Raw genomic sequence first — 13,966 nt, 5'->3', positions numbered from 1 at the left:
AAGTCAGTGAATCTGTGGTTTAAAAGTTAAGTACTGTATTTATGCCAATCTGATACTTGCACTAAATCCCACAATCCAATTTCTGTATATTTGTAATAACTAAATCACTCAGTTGTCACAGATACAGCCTGTCCTACTAGAATACAAATATAACAAATTTAAATATGAATTGTGCAACAGCTGAAAAACCCAGAACTTAATAAATTCAAAGATTTAAAACAGAAACCAAAACAATAAAATTCACAGACACCAGGCCAAAAACAGAATATAGACCTTGGTGTCCTATCTACTTTACGTGAACAGTGCCAGATGCCCCATGTTATCTTAATGCCCCACTACTCCTTTCATAATGACCCCAAGCTTAGGCATCATTAAACAAGGATGCACCCAGTAGCATATTGAAGATATACTTGTTTGACCTTTGTACTAGTAAAGGTGCACCCCAAAACTTTGTCCAAGTATGGAAAGGCTTAGCTAATTGCTCATATTATCAATACAATTCCCCCAGGCTTCGAGAAGTTTTACTGTTGTCAGCATGGGAAGGATTCCAGTTTGCTGCAGTGTTACACTTGCTGAACCAGTAACACCACAGAAATCAGAAATCTAAAATTAGTCAATCAGATGGCACAGAGGATTAAGACTGAGATACTAATGGCTCCCAAGTACACCAAGTCCAGAGGGTTTATGAACTTTGATTGGAAGTGTTTACATGTGTATTTTTAAAACCCACACAGAAACTTCTGAGAATCCTTCCTCAAGTAGACAGCAAATGCTGGAGGTATAATGGAAGAGAAAGAGAAAAGTAACAGGATTTTTTTTTTTTGGGGGGGGGGGTGTAACAAGTTGGTAGATTTTAAATATTCACTACAGAGTACTCTGTCAGAAATGTTGGGAAGGCAAATGGAAGTAACGAAGGAAATTATTCTTTTGAGCTGTGACACGTGATTTGAATTGTCTACGCATAGTAAAACCTTATTAAGATTAATGCTATTTGGTTATCAAAAAAGCAATTATTAGAAACAGGAAATCCAAATCTAAACCAGTTGTAATTTAAGTAGCAAATATTGTAAAGGAGGTAAAAGAACTAGAGGTAGGATCTTTGGAAATGAGAAGGACCAAACTAGCTAGAAATAAATTTAATTTGTGGAAACGATACATGAAGAATAATGTTAGGATGAAGAGGCAGGAAATGAGCTATGTACGTAATGTTACAGCTAATTGTTAAAATTAAAAATATATATATATGTAATGTGTGATGCATAAATATGACAAATTGTTAATAATATAGTTAGCTTTCTTTTCTCTAAATGTATGTGCGCCTATGTTTTCTGATAATTTAATAAAGGCGTTTAAAAAAAGACTATGAGCTGTTAATGCTCTGCTTTTCCTGTGATTCAGGGATTAATTATCTCGGTCTACATATGCCTGTGTGACTCCCAATAAGTCACTTACCCAGATAGGGCTCCCAGGCAGATTCTGAAAATGGCCCATGTCAATCAGTGCTTTACCTTAGTGGCTCTGATGCTGTGTTTACTTTTGGACATTTTTAAATCATAAATCCACTGAAGTAAGCAGTTCTTAAGGCATGTCACCACATGAAGAAGCAAGTAAGAATCAATGTAATACACCTTTTTTCTTCTTTATCTCTATTTCCCCACTATCTAACTATAACACACATATCCCTTTAATTAATTGCATTACTACTCCGCTTATCCTCTATTCTTCTCCTGCTACTGGACCATCTATCACTCTACTATGACTCTATGATAGCTCTCAACATCTCTCTCCAACTCTGTCCCAACCTCCTATTCACACTTCCTCCCTATACTCTCCACACATCACACCAAACCTATTTAATGACTGAAGTTCACAAAATTAGAATTGTTTAAATCTTTTATATTTTCTAAGAGTGCATCTCAGCATCCACAATGTGCTACTCAGAATTGCCTCCTCCTTCAGTTCATATGGAATTACCTGCACTAGCAACATATTTAAAGAAAATTGAAAATTCTTTGTATTAGCCCTTTATTACTAACCCTTTGCAACTACTACTATTGGAACTATGTGCCTTTACTGCAGATTGCTCTAATTTTTATTTGCATATCCTAATATGTTATAACCTTATCTCCCTCACAACGTAAGGCACTATAATCACTAGGGGTAGCTGCGTCTATGATTAATTCTACTTCTTTTTTCTTCTACTACAATTTCTCATTTTCTTCCTATTTAATGTAATGAGTCATCCCATGTGACCATTTTTCATTTTCAGTACTTCTTTATGTTTCACACTTACAATGCTTTACAGTGTTTGCACAATCCATAATGTAACAATCTTGCCACATTACTGTGCCTTTCATTGTCCAGACCCTCAGCCATGAGTTTATAACAACCAGTAACAAGATGTCCAACTGTCACTAGTTCTGTACTAAAGGATGCAAATTTGTCTATTCTCTCCCGCTTTTTCTTCAGACTTTGTAAATCCCTGGTGCCCCATCTAATGTTCCTTAACTATGACGGCTGAGCAAAAAAACTAAATCACTTCAGCAACTAATGACAACATATTTTTCATGGTCTCATTAATATCCGATATATACCATTAGCTGCATAAAAGCAATTTTACTGTAATAGAATGCATTTCATTACTATATAACAGTCATCACATATATTTCAAGCAAAATGCCTATAGGCGGCCAGACTACAAATTGATTAATAAAATGTAGCACATATATCACATTACATGACTGCACTAATATGAGGCTGGCCTATGGCTCAGTTATCTACTAACCTGGACATCATTCTGGCTCTGCTGTAGGGTGGACAACTCCCCATCATGAAGCAATACTTGCTGGCTATTCACTGAGCTCTCCACCTGTGCCATCCATGACGTCAGCTCATCCAGTTTGCGACTGCATTCTGCCTGCTGCTCTTGTACGACCTAACCCCGATAAAGTGCAGAGACATAAATGTACATTTATACACATACAACATTCAGGCTAAACAAGTGCAAGTAAGCTCTTAACTCCAGTTATTAACATCAAATGCATGCCACACACAAACAAGACCTGGAATAGTATATCAATACCTCATTAACAGCCTGATTTTTTTTTTTTAACATCTGTCTCAAACAGCAGTAGTATCAACCCACTCAACTCATCTTAATTTCTCTGAATAATTAAATGTAAAATAACTATATACGTAAAGACTGAATAATGACCAGAGGTTCTTAGATGGACATGGGTCATAAATGTGTTTGCAAACAAACAAGAAAGAAAAGTGGGAAGCCCAGGCTCCTAAAAAAATGACATGGCAGAGACTGTGCCATAGCTAATGTATGAATCTTGCACACAGAAAGATGGCTTATCTGTGTAACATACATGACTGTGTAATGAATAGAATGAGTCTCTTCACAATGACATAACACCTGCAAGTATGTATAATGGTACTTTGCAAGGCAAGCTTGACTGTTGCCTCTTACGTTCCACTGTTGTGTTGCTTGTTGGTTGACTTGAAAAAGTACCTTAACTATACAGATGTCATACATACAAAACCTCACATCTTGTGAACATTTGCTTGAGTAAAAGCCGCAGTACAGAAAGAAAAGCTTTGGAGAGAAATGTATCTGCTACATATGCATGCCCACATTGGCCATGCAGAATTAACACCTGTGACTGCATATATGTACAATGGTCAGTATGGGCATATTGTATGCATGTTTGATCTAATAAAGACAGCTGTGTGTGACAGTGTGCATGGATAAAAGTCACTACTGCAACACATACAATACTGTGCCAATGAATGCAAAAACTGAATGGTTATGCCAAATGAAGTGCAGACTCTTAAGCCAAATGGGAAAAAAAATTCTATCCACTGTCCCCCAAGCAAACTAAATATGAAATCTGTTAGTGGTCCTGATACTACAGAGCCAAATACAAATTAATCAGGTGTAGATATCTAGTCCAGGCCTTAAAATAACATTTTTTAATGAGTGAAAAAAAAAAACGAAGTAAACTTGGGTAGATTGAGCACAGTGCATCTCTATCAGGCAACAATGCTGGTAATGTGCACAGTGACTTAACACACAAACTTTGTGAATATAAGGCCGCCTGATCTTGGAACGGTGGAAAAACGAGCATGTGTTAAGGTTCCCTTCTAATAAAATGCTCTAAAATATACATCTGTTTTTAAAATTCCTCCCGTGTGTAAAGCGATTTCCTCTAAGTTAGGCTGGACAGGCAATGGGATCTGTAAAAAGCAAAGCAGACATGTTAATGAACTAACAAAGCAAGCATATTACAAAGACAAGTGTTAGAGACCTGCTCAGCAAAGAAGTGACAAATGGAAAAAAACAAAACTTGAAAAGGGAATAAAATCAGGAATTTGACTTCCAGTAAAATGTAACGTACTGAGTAAGTGACACAGCTGTATGTTATACTGTTATCTACAAGGTCAACACACAATACTCCACCTTCTCAGACTAGGAGTAGTGGTCGTATCTACAAGGGCTAAACCACTGATCATTTTTATTTCTTGTCACACAGCTATGGAATTTTGTAGAAATCATCCTGTATGAAATAACGTTTAGTCAATGCCTCACCACCCTATGTGGCATGATTCATAATTCCGTGGCTCTTTGAGTTCATTTTTGGAGCCAGGTCTCTGAAAGACCTTAAAGATTTCCATTGCTAGACACAGATGGTACATCTGTGGTGAAAAATGTAATGGCAGGAGGTTGCACTGTATGTGCCTTCATTCTAATGCAAAAAAAAAAAATAATTAATTTAGCACATATGCAAGCATACACACAGCCTTCAGAGCAGAACATGTCATTTTTTAAACTAGAACTATTAATACCATTAAATAAAGGGCTATCTGTATGTAAGCTCTGGGGCCTCAGTGAACCTGCCAACATTTTTCCTTTACACTGCCTGAACTTAGTATCAAACTGCACAAAGTTAAGCAAAACCTAGGGAAAGAACCAAACCTAAACAAGTTAGGAGACATCGTAACCAAGTCTCTAAACTTTGAGATTTTGTTTGAAAGCCAGCTTCATGTTAACTGGACATTGAACACTCCAAATCTTATGAGGAAGACACACCATTGTCAGAATACCCCAGCTATGCTGCAGTACTTCTTTCTGAATGAGGTAGATAAGAAAAGGGGCAGTGCTGAGGTGTGTACAGTGTTTCTACTAGCTCTTAAATAAACACCACCGAATCTAAGGTTACACACAGATTATTTTCTTGTAGCACCGCATCTCAAATGTGTTTTATGTTCAGCAGTGTCTCATTCTAATGTACACAGTACTGATTGTCATCTCAGAACTGCATCATGGCAAAGGGTACTTAAAGGGCCAACTTTAAAGCAGACGATTAACTCAATGTTGCAAACCATTCAGCCATCAGAGATGTACCTAATTTTACCACACATTGATCTTTGTTATTCAACTGCATGAAAGAAAAGCGATGGCATATGACTTTTTCCTTAGTAAAGTGACTAATTCTGCAAACCACATGCTGCAACACTCAGAATTCCAATCCAGACCCAGTCCAACCTTCCTAATGTCTGTCTTCTCCCTCTCCACAAGCTGGACTTGTAGAACTTCTGTCTGTGCAGCCATCTTTTCAGAAAGACTTCGGAAGGAAACTTGAACTTCATTCAGCAGCCTCAATAGCTGTCTGCTCTGTTGAGGAGTGAGATTTTGGGCTTTCTCTGAGATAAAAAACTGAACATCAAAAGCTAGAGCGTCAATCTTGGACTTGCTGTCAGAGACTGACTGCTTCATTTCCTAAGTCATAAAAAGAAAAAGAAAAGAATGACATGTCAGATAAACACTTTGCTCATTATTTTGTCCATTTATCTTAGGTAATATACAAAACATTAAAAATATAAAAAATTAAGGTTATGACTTCTGGTTATGTTCCTGAATTATAACTCTACAGCACAAACAGTGCCAGGATAGCTAGAAGATGAAGAGAACCAAAACAGTTTGAGAGTCAGATGGTACTATCAGCCAAATGTGTCCCCCAAACACAGTTTGTGAGTCAGATGGTACTATCAGCCAAATGTGTCCCCCAAACACAGTTTGTGAGTCAGATGGTACTATTAGGCAAATGTGTCCCCCAAACACAGTTTGTGAGTCAGATGGCACTATTAGGCAAATGTGTCCCCCAAACACAGTTTGTAAGTCAGATGGTACTATCAGCCAAATGTGTCCCCCAAACACAGTTTGTGAGTCAGATGGTACTATCAGCCAAATGTGTCCCCCAAACACAGTTTGTGAGTCAGATGGTACTATCAGCCAAATGTGTCCCCCAAACACAGTTTGTGAGTCAGATGGCACTATTAGGCAAATGCATCCACCAAACACAGTTTGCAAGTCAGATGGTACTATTAGGCACATGCATCCACCAAACACAGTTTGTGAGTCAGATGGCACTATTAGGCAAATGCATCCACCAAACAGTTTGTAAGTCAGATGGTACTATTAGGCACGTGTCCACCACACACAGTTTGTAAGTCTGATTGTACTTTTAGGCAATGTATCCATCTCTCTACATGTGAAATGGTCTGCATTGCCACCAGCCCTCAATTTTTTTAGGAACATTTCCACTGAAGAGATGCATAACCTGAATATAATGAATAAAAACACACTTCAAGCAAGTGGTGACATGAACAAGTCAGATTAAAAAGCTCAGTGAATCACTAACTTAACAGTCCAACTAATTAAAATAATATACTATGTAGCAGCACCTTACTGCTTCTCTTCCCATCCTCCTCTACTTTTAGCACCAGCCGTTGCTTTCAATATTTCTTCTTAAAGACTTTAAACATCTTAACTAAATCATCCCATCATGTCTGTTATCTCAAAATATACCAAGGTAAGCATACTTTAATATAAAAGAAAACAAACAGCATCATTTTTACATGCAGTGCACAACATGAACTAATTTGCTGATCATTCAATTAGTTGGGAGGGCGCTAGGCAGAGCTGGCAGAGATGATAGGTATGCCTATTTAGGGGAAGGTAGTCACAGGATGTAGCAGCCATTCAGAGGAAAGGGGTGGGCATGTGGTGCATCAAGCTGCCAAAGGGTGGTAGCCTTCAGTAAAAAAGCAGCATATTACTTGTATAGCAGAATATATTGTCGTGTCTGTGGTGATGCAGGTTGTATGTCTCCCCCACTCAGGGGAGGGGCTTGACTATTTTAAGTAGTCTCCATTTCCATGATGCTGAAGAAGGCACAAACAACCTTCAAGACTGCCTGAATGACAGCCCCCAACCCCCCCCCCCGGACAACTCTCATCATAGGGGATCTGGGCGGATCCCCACCGCTAGGAGAAAAAATGGGCTCAAGTCTGATTGGGGAAGGCTTGATGATTTGTTGTTGCAGGGACAAAAACATATAGACAAGAAAAGAAAGAATAAGCAGGCAACAAGCAACTAGCACAGATAATACAGCCATACTTCAAGCTATAAGTTCTCAAGTTAAAAAAACTACATCAATTCAACAGTTGTTTGTGCCATTCTAAGATGTTCTGTTTTGCTTTTGTGTTTCAAGGAAACAACAGTAATGCCTTGTGTCAGGTCAACATGTTTTTTCTGCATCTCGCCTCTCTCTACCATACGAGTCCAGCGGCTAACAGTCAAACCTACATATGATCCTGCTTTCACTACTGTTTTGAAAAGTATTTAGACATTACTTTCTTAGATTCCTTTGGATCAGTGAAGTCAGATTCTCTATAGAAACAAACTGCTCTCGAACAAGTGGCTCAAAATCACGTCGCTGACAACTCAGAATGTACATTTTGCTGGTAGACTTAAGAAGGTACTGGCAAGCAGTTTACTTGCACTGAGTTTTGGCAACCATGCATATGTGTTTAGGTGCTGTCAAGCTCCTTGCTAGTCCACTTTAAATGGCCTTCAATTAAAGTCTCAACAAAACAGACATCTACGAAAACGTCAGATGACAGTAAGTTTTCATCCTCAAAGTCATTATCCAGATCAAAGGGAAAAAGATTTGCTCAGTGATTCAGCTTCCTTAAAAAACTTACAGAATACTAAAACCAGTGATGGAGACTTATTTGTCTTTTCAGCTTAAGTCTCAGAAGTTGATGGGTCTGGGGTTGCTAGAACCTGTGCCACCCTTTATGATAAAGCATTCCTACGCAAAAATCTTGCAATCAGCAGCCGAAAGAGAAGAAACTTCAGCTGTCCAAGTAATTGACTCCTGATCCTGCAATACCCCAAAATTGTGCAACTAGGGTGTCAAATATTTATGTTCCCAGACAAGTAGCTAGTACAGATATGGGCATCTGCCCCTCCAGTGTTTGGTCCCTCTGAATTCCAACCAAAAGTTGGAATATCACACAGACGAATGGTGAAAATGTGGGAAGTCTTCGCAGCAATATTCAGAAAAGGTTCAGACGTAATTCATTTAGTAGACTCCTGGGAACTTATGCAATATGTCTCGTGTGTGGTATGGAAATGTTGAACACCAGGAACAAAACTAAAGATCTGAAAATTGAATCAGCCTGTTGCACCCTACTTCCCCCAACCAGAACACACTCAAACAGTGAGGTGATCAGGAAAACAGGGTGAATGAACAGATCTTCATATCAGCATCAAGACAGGGAATTGTTTCACTTGGCAAAAGAGGCCTGGATCCATCATTCGATGTCTGCCCTAGTACAGCAATCATTGAAGGGATCATGGTTTACTTTTTTTGATAGAAAGACTGAACAGCATCCCGTATTCTTTCACTTTCAAGATTTTTCTTTAGGCAGAATCAACTGATGAACTAACAAAGAAAACATTCATTTCAGTTAACAAAAAATAACTGAGGCCACAGCCATGAGCACAAAGAGAATTAGACTGCTAAAAATCATCAGGCTGGCATAGGCACAACATTCACCATCAGCAAATAGTACTCATACAGTCAAGTTTCTGCAGCAATGATCATTACAATTTTTTTTTTTAAACAAGAAACATCTTTATTAAATTATCATGTATGGCTCAGATAATCTTACATTTATATAAATGAAAAAAACATACCAATGCGATCTCAGTTGCAAACATTATACATTACAAACCATGCCAACAGCTGCAAACATTATACGTCACTTATAACATATTCAGTCATTGTCAACCATTACATAATTAAAATTTACTAGTAACATTTTCGATAATTATGTGGAATTCCTGGACATCAAACTCATAGTTACCAACAACAAAATTGAATCAACTCTATTTAGGAAGAAAAGCTGTCATCCTTTTCATCAAAAAAAGAATTTGGTCAAAGGCCAAATGGTCAGACTGTCCAGACTTGTTAGTAACAATCAAGTGTTCAAACAAGAGTTGGAATTTCTTATGAATATGTTTTTTGATAGAGGTTACCCTCACGATCTAGTATCAAATATTAGTAAAGAGGTGACATCTATGAGGTTGACTAAATACAAACCCATCATTGATTTTGAAACTTTTGAAGGAACTACCTCACAGGTCTCTACCTCTAGAAATGATGCATTTATCATTCCTTTTAACAATCAAGCACAAGAGATAGTTAACTGTGTTCATGAATTATGGACTAGTATTATAGACACGGACTTTGAACTCTCTGACATTTTAGGAATGGTACCCAAAATTACATTTAGCAAAGGCAAAAATTTGAAAAACATTTTTGAGACCAATTACAATAGTGAACAATTGAGGCATTCTAGGATGAGTAAGTGTGGGTCGGTCCTATATTTCAATACACAATTATGGCAAAACCCTGAAATGCCCTGGTCACTGTAATTGCAACACCAGTATGGTAAACCATTAGACATCTAAGTGATATTAAAAGACATATATCTACTAACACTTTGTTTAACCACACTACAACTTGTAATAATTTCAAGAGATTTTTGTTTTTTGTCATTGACAAGGTACCATTCAATAAACACAAAGTTAGAATCAAAAGAATGTTTATGGCAACTCAGGCTCAATGCCTGTAAACAGCCAGGTCTGAATGAACAAATTTCTATTTCTAGCATATTAAAACTAAGATCACAGTTTATATGAATTTTGTTTTTCATTAATATATTTTTTGTTGTTTGAGTCAATGTTGGTCTTTGTTATTCATGACAATTACTACTATTTATATACTTAGAAACTTAAAAAATTTTAAATAGTACTACATACATTTTTAATATTATTGTATTTTTTATATTAATTTATGGTAACAATTTATTTTATGTAAATGCACATTTATTAATATTTATATTATTAATTATTATATTATTGATACATTTATAATATAATTTTTTATATATATATATTTATTACAAATATATTTATTTATGCATTTTACACTCAGACAATTTTATATATTTTAACAAAGCATTCTATTTTATCAACACACTACCTTTTTAGGTCAACTTACAATTTTTAGAATATTTAGTATTTTATATCTTTTATTCTATGAATTTCTTATATTAAATTAATGAGAGAGTTTTTAACAATAATTGTACAATTATATTTACTACACTGCAGCATTATTTCTAGTTTATTCAAGTCTTGCTTAAGTAATATTTGTTTGTTCATTTTACCTTTTATATGATGCTTTTCTGACTTTCCTATTATCAGTTAATTGACTGATCAATTGTTAATTGAATTACCTACAGTTGTATATAAGGGATGACAAAGTCACTTATGTTGTACTCTGATGATGGTATCTTGTACTGTGGAGCTATTTTATCCTTTTTCCGTTTGTGGTCTGGTACATGTTCAATAAAGGTTTTTGTGAATAAATTCCAGGACTCAAGGTTTGCTGATATTAGCTTACAACCATTACATAACTCATTCGGTTCCTGCCTTTTCATAGGTTGGTTCTAAGCTATTGGCCCTAGGGCCTTATACAAGCCTAGCCATAACAATTCCCTGGCTATGTCTTCCCACAATATTTACTTCCCTGGACCCCTGTCTAGCAGGGCGACTGACGTGATCCCCGTGGTGAATTTCCTATCTCCCATACAATCGTCAAGGTTTCTTTTGAAGAGGGCCAAAGAGGTGCTCTGCTTGACATGTACGGGCAGTCTATTCCAGAGTCTGGGGAGTCTCTGGGTCAGGAACCTATCCCTCCAGCATGTTTGAGTCATTGTGATGACAAGGTTTAGATATCCCTGGAGCATGTGGTTCTAAGGGATTGGGATTTCTTTAAGTGTAGCATGTCCAACAGCTCTGGGTTTGACATGACCTTGTATGTTAAGCAGAGATTGCCTCTGAGTAGACGATATGCGACAGACTATAGCTGACGTTTTTTTAGACTATCATCATAGGGCATCTGCTTCAGGCCTGTGATTCCTTTAATGAGGTATTTCTGTGGCCTTTCCAGTTGTTGTAGATGTCTTGAGAGGTACACACCAAATGGGGCGTTGTATTCTATAATGGGTCTAATGAGGGATGAGTACAGTGGGACAATGACCTCCTTTTTTCTGGATGAAAAGCCCTTAGTGATGAGGTGTGCCACACTGAATGATTTCCTGACTGTTGTGGTGATGTGGTTATCAAAGGTGAGACCACTGTCCACCTGTGTCCCTAAGTCTCTTATCACACATTCGGTGTTTAATGTACTGCCACCTATGTGGTAATTCACGGGTACATTTTTTTTCCAAAAGGGGATAACTATACATTTCTTGGCACTGAGCTTGAGCCCACAGCTCTGGCACCAAGCATCTGTTTCTGTAAGGCCCTTCTGTAGAATATCCACATCATTTGGGGATTCAATAATGGCTCCCAGTTTGCAGTCATCTGCGAACTTTGTTAGCCAGAGTCCCTTAGTGTTGGCCTGTACTTCAGAGAAGTAGATGCCAAACAAGAGCAGTCCCAGGACTGAACCCTGAGGTACTCCACTTGTCTGGAGCTGGATTTGGAGTCGGCTACTTTTACAGTGTGGGCTCTGTCAGTAAGCCAGTTAGCAACCCGAGTGACATAGGGATTAATGCCCAGCTTAGTAAGTTTATCTATGACTCCAGAGTGGGAGATGGTGTTGAAGGCCTTGGCGAGGACCAGATAGGCTGTGTGGACCGCCTTACCCTCATCCACAGCTCTGGAGACTGATTCAAAGAACTCAATCAGGTTCAGTTGACAGGAGCGGCCCTTCACGAACCCAAACTGTGTGGGGTCCAGTGTCTGATGGTTGCCAATGTCTTTGTTTATAAGTTCCATGATAATATGTTCCATGTCCTTGCAGATCAGGCTCATCAGACTGATGGGGCGGTAGTTCCCAGGATCCAAGGTGGATTCCCCCTTGTGTAGTAGGATAACTGTAGCTGTGTGCCACTCAGTGGGCACGAAGCCTGAGGTGAGGCTATGATTAAACATGACACTTAGGTGAGGTAACAGTTCATTTTGTAGTTCATGTAGCGCACAGCCCAGGATGTTGTCTGGTCTCATGGATGCTGTATTTGTAGCTTTGGAGAGTGTGGTTTTTACCTGTGTGGCCATTACTGGAATTTGACACACTTTCGGTATTGAGATGGGTCCTTTATGGGGTGAGAGGGGGGTGAAACTGGCACTGAATCGATCTGCCAGGATACTGGCAATATCCTTGGGATTAGTACATCTAATGCCATTCTGTTGTAGTTCAGAGCAGATCTGAGGATTGCCATTTAGATTCTTGACATAGCTACAGAATGCCTTGTGGTTGCCTTTGGAATCTTTGGCAATTTTATTTTCGTATTTTAAACCTCATTCTTCCTCTGCATATACTGATCCCACACTTCCCATTTTTTCCTGTGTAATTTGCTCTTACCCTTTTCTAAAGATCCCAATTCCAGTTACTTTATCTCTGTGACTATCCTCACTTCTTCTAGTAAAGTTGGTTTAGACTTTGATTTCCATTTTCTAATAATTACTTTTTTTTGCAACCATCATAGTTAGACACAGCAAGGCCTTATTATATCTAGGCAATTCTGACTCTGTATCACAGCTCAAAAAATAATTTCCTTAGTTACACCAATTTGCTCACCCAGCATCTCTGACAGAGCAGTCTGCAGGGAATCTCTAAGGTTTGCCAACTCATTACAATCCCAGAAAATATGTTCCCAGCTACCTCTTTCTTCCACCATCATACCTCCAACATTTGCTGTCTACCTAAGGAAAAATTATTTGGAGTCTACTTGGGGTATAAAACTACCAATGTAAACACTTCAAAGCAAAGATCCTAATTCTTCTAGACTTTGTTTCATATGTGGGTGATATACATATTTTACCCCATCGTTTCTTTGTGAGTTGCTTATACACCCTCTCTTCCTAATCCTTTCTAACCTCCTCTGATCGATTCTTATAGTTATTGTAAAATATTTTATAAGCTCTACTAATTATTCCTTTCTTAACAGCAACTTCTGTTCTAGATTCTACTAAAATTTCTACCAGTGCTGGTCTTTCATTTAGGATCCCCCTATTTATTTATCTTTCTCAACACTCTGGTATCAATCCTTGATAGGGAAGACCATCTCTAACCTGCAGTCCAAATCAGTTCTTGGCATCTTCTCATTCTATTACCTTTCCCTCTCTAGTTATTTGCTCCCAATAGCTTGATTCCTTTGCCAGTCTTCTCCAATAAATTCCAGTCCCCTCTTTCCTGTTGGATGTATCCCCAACTGCAGTCATCCCTACTGACAGAATCTCCTTTCTTAGTTCTTAGAATCCTTTCTGCTAATTGATGAATACAACATTCTACATGATTATTGTTCTCCTTAAAGGTCTAGATCCACAATCCTAGCCTCTCCTCATTTCTCAAGCTTCCACCCTGTTTCTTCTCTTTCCATTTTGAATGATAGTTTTCTGCTTGTGGTATGTATAGGAGACGTAATTGTGTTGCTCTGAAATACCTCTTCAAATCAGGTAATCCCAATCCACCCTAGTCTACTGTAAGAATAAGCTTATCCCACTTGACTCTTGCCATCTTCACCTCCCAGATAAAAT

General features: G+C 38.0%; 1 protein-coding gene across 1 annotated transcript in view; it reads right to left on the bottom strand.

The window, feature by feature from the left end:
* LOC122792184 (microtubule-actin cross-linking factor 1-like) overlaps positions 1-13,966 on the bottom strand; it is a gene marked incomplete in the record, with an annotated part of 3,579,694 nt that overhangs the window by 2,001,186 nt on the left and 1,564,542 nt on the right. Inside the window, 2 exon segments of the mRNA XM_044059907.1 lie at positions 2,786-2,935; positions 5,552-5,785. Coding sequence (XP_043915842.1) covers positions 2,786-2,935; positions 5,552-5,785 — 384 coding nt within the window.

Source organism: Protopterus annectens, chromosome 1.part2 (assembly GCF_019279795.1).
Source record: "Protopterus annectens isolate FY-2018-M chromosome 1.part2, PAN1.0, whole genome shotgun sequence".
Lineage (NCBI taxonomy): Eukaryota > Metazoa > Chordata > Ceratodontiformes > Protopteridae > Protopterus > Protopterus annectens.
Note: the sequence above shows the minus strand (reverse complement) of the source record. Positions and strands in the feature narration are given on the sequence as shown.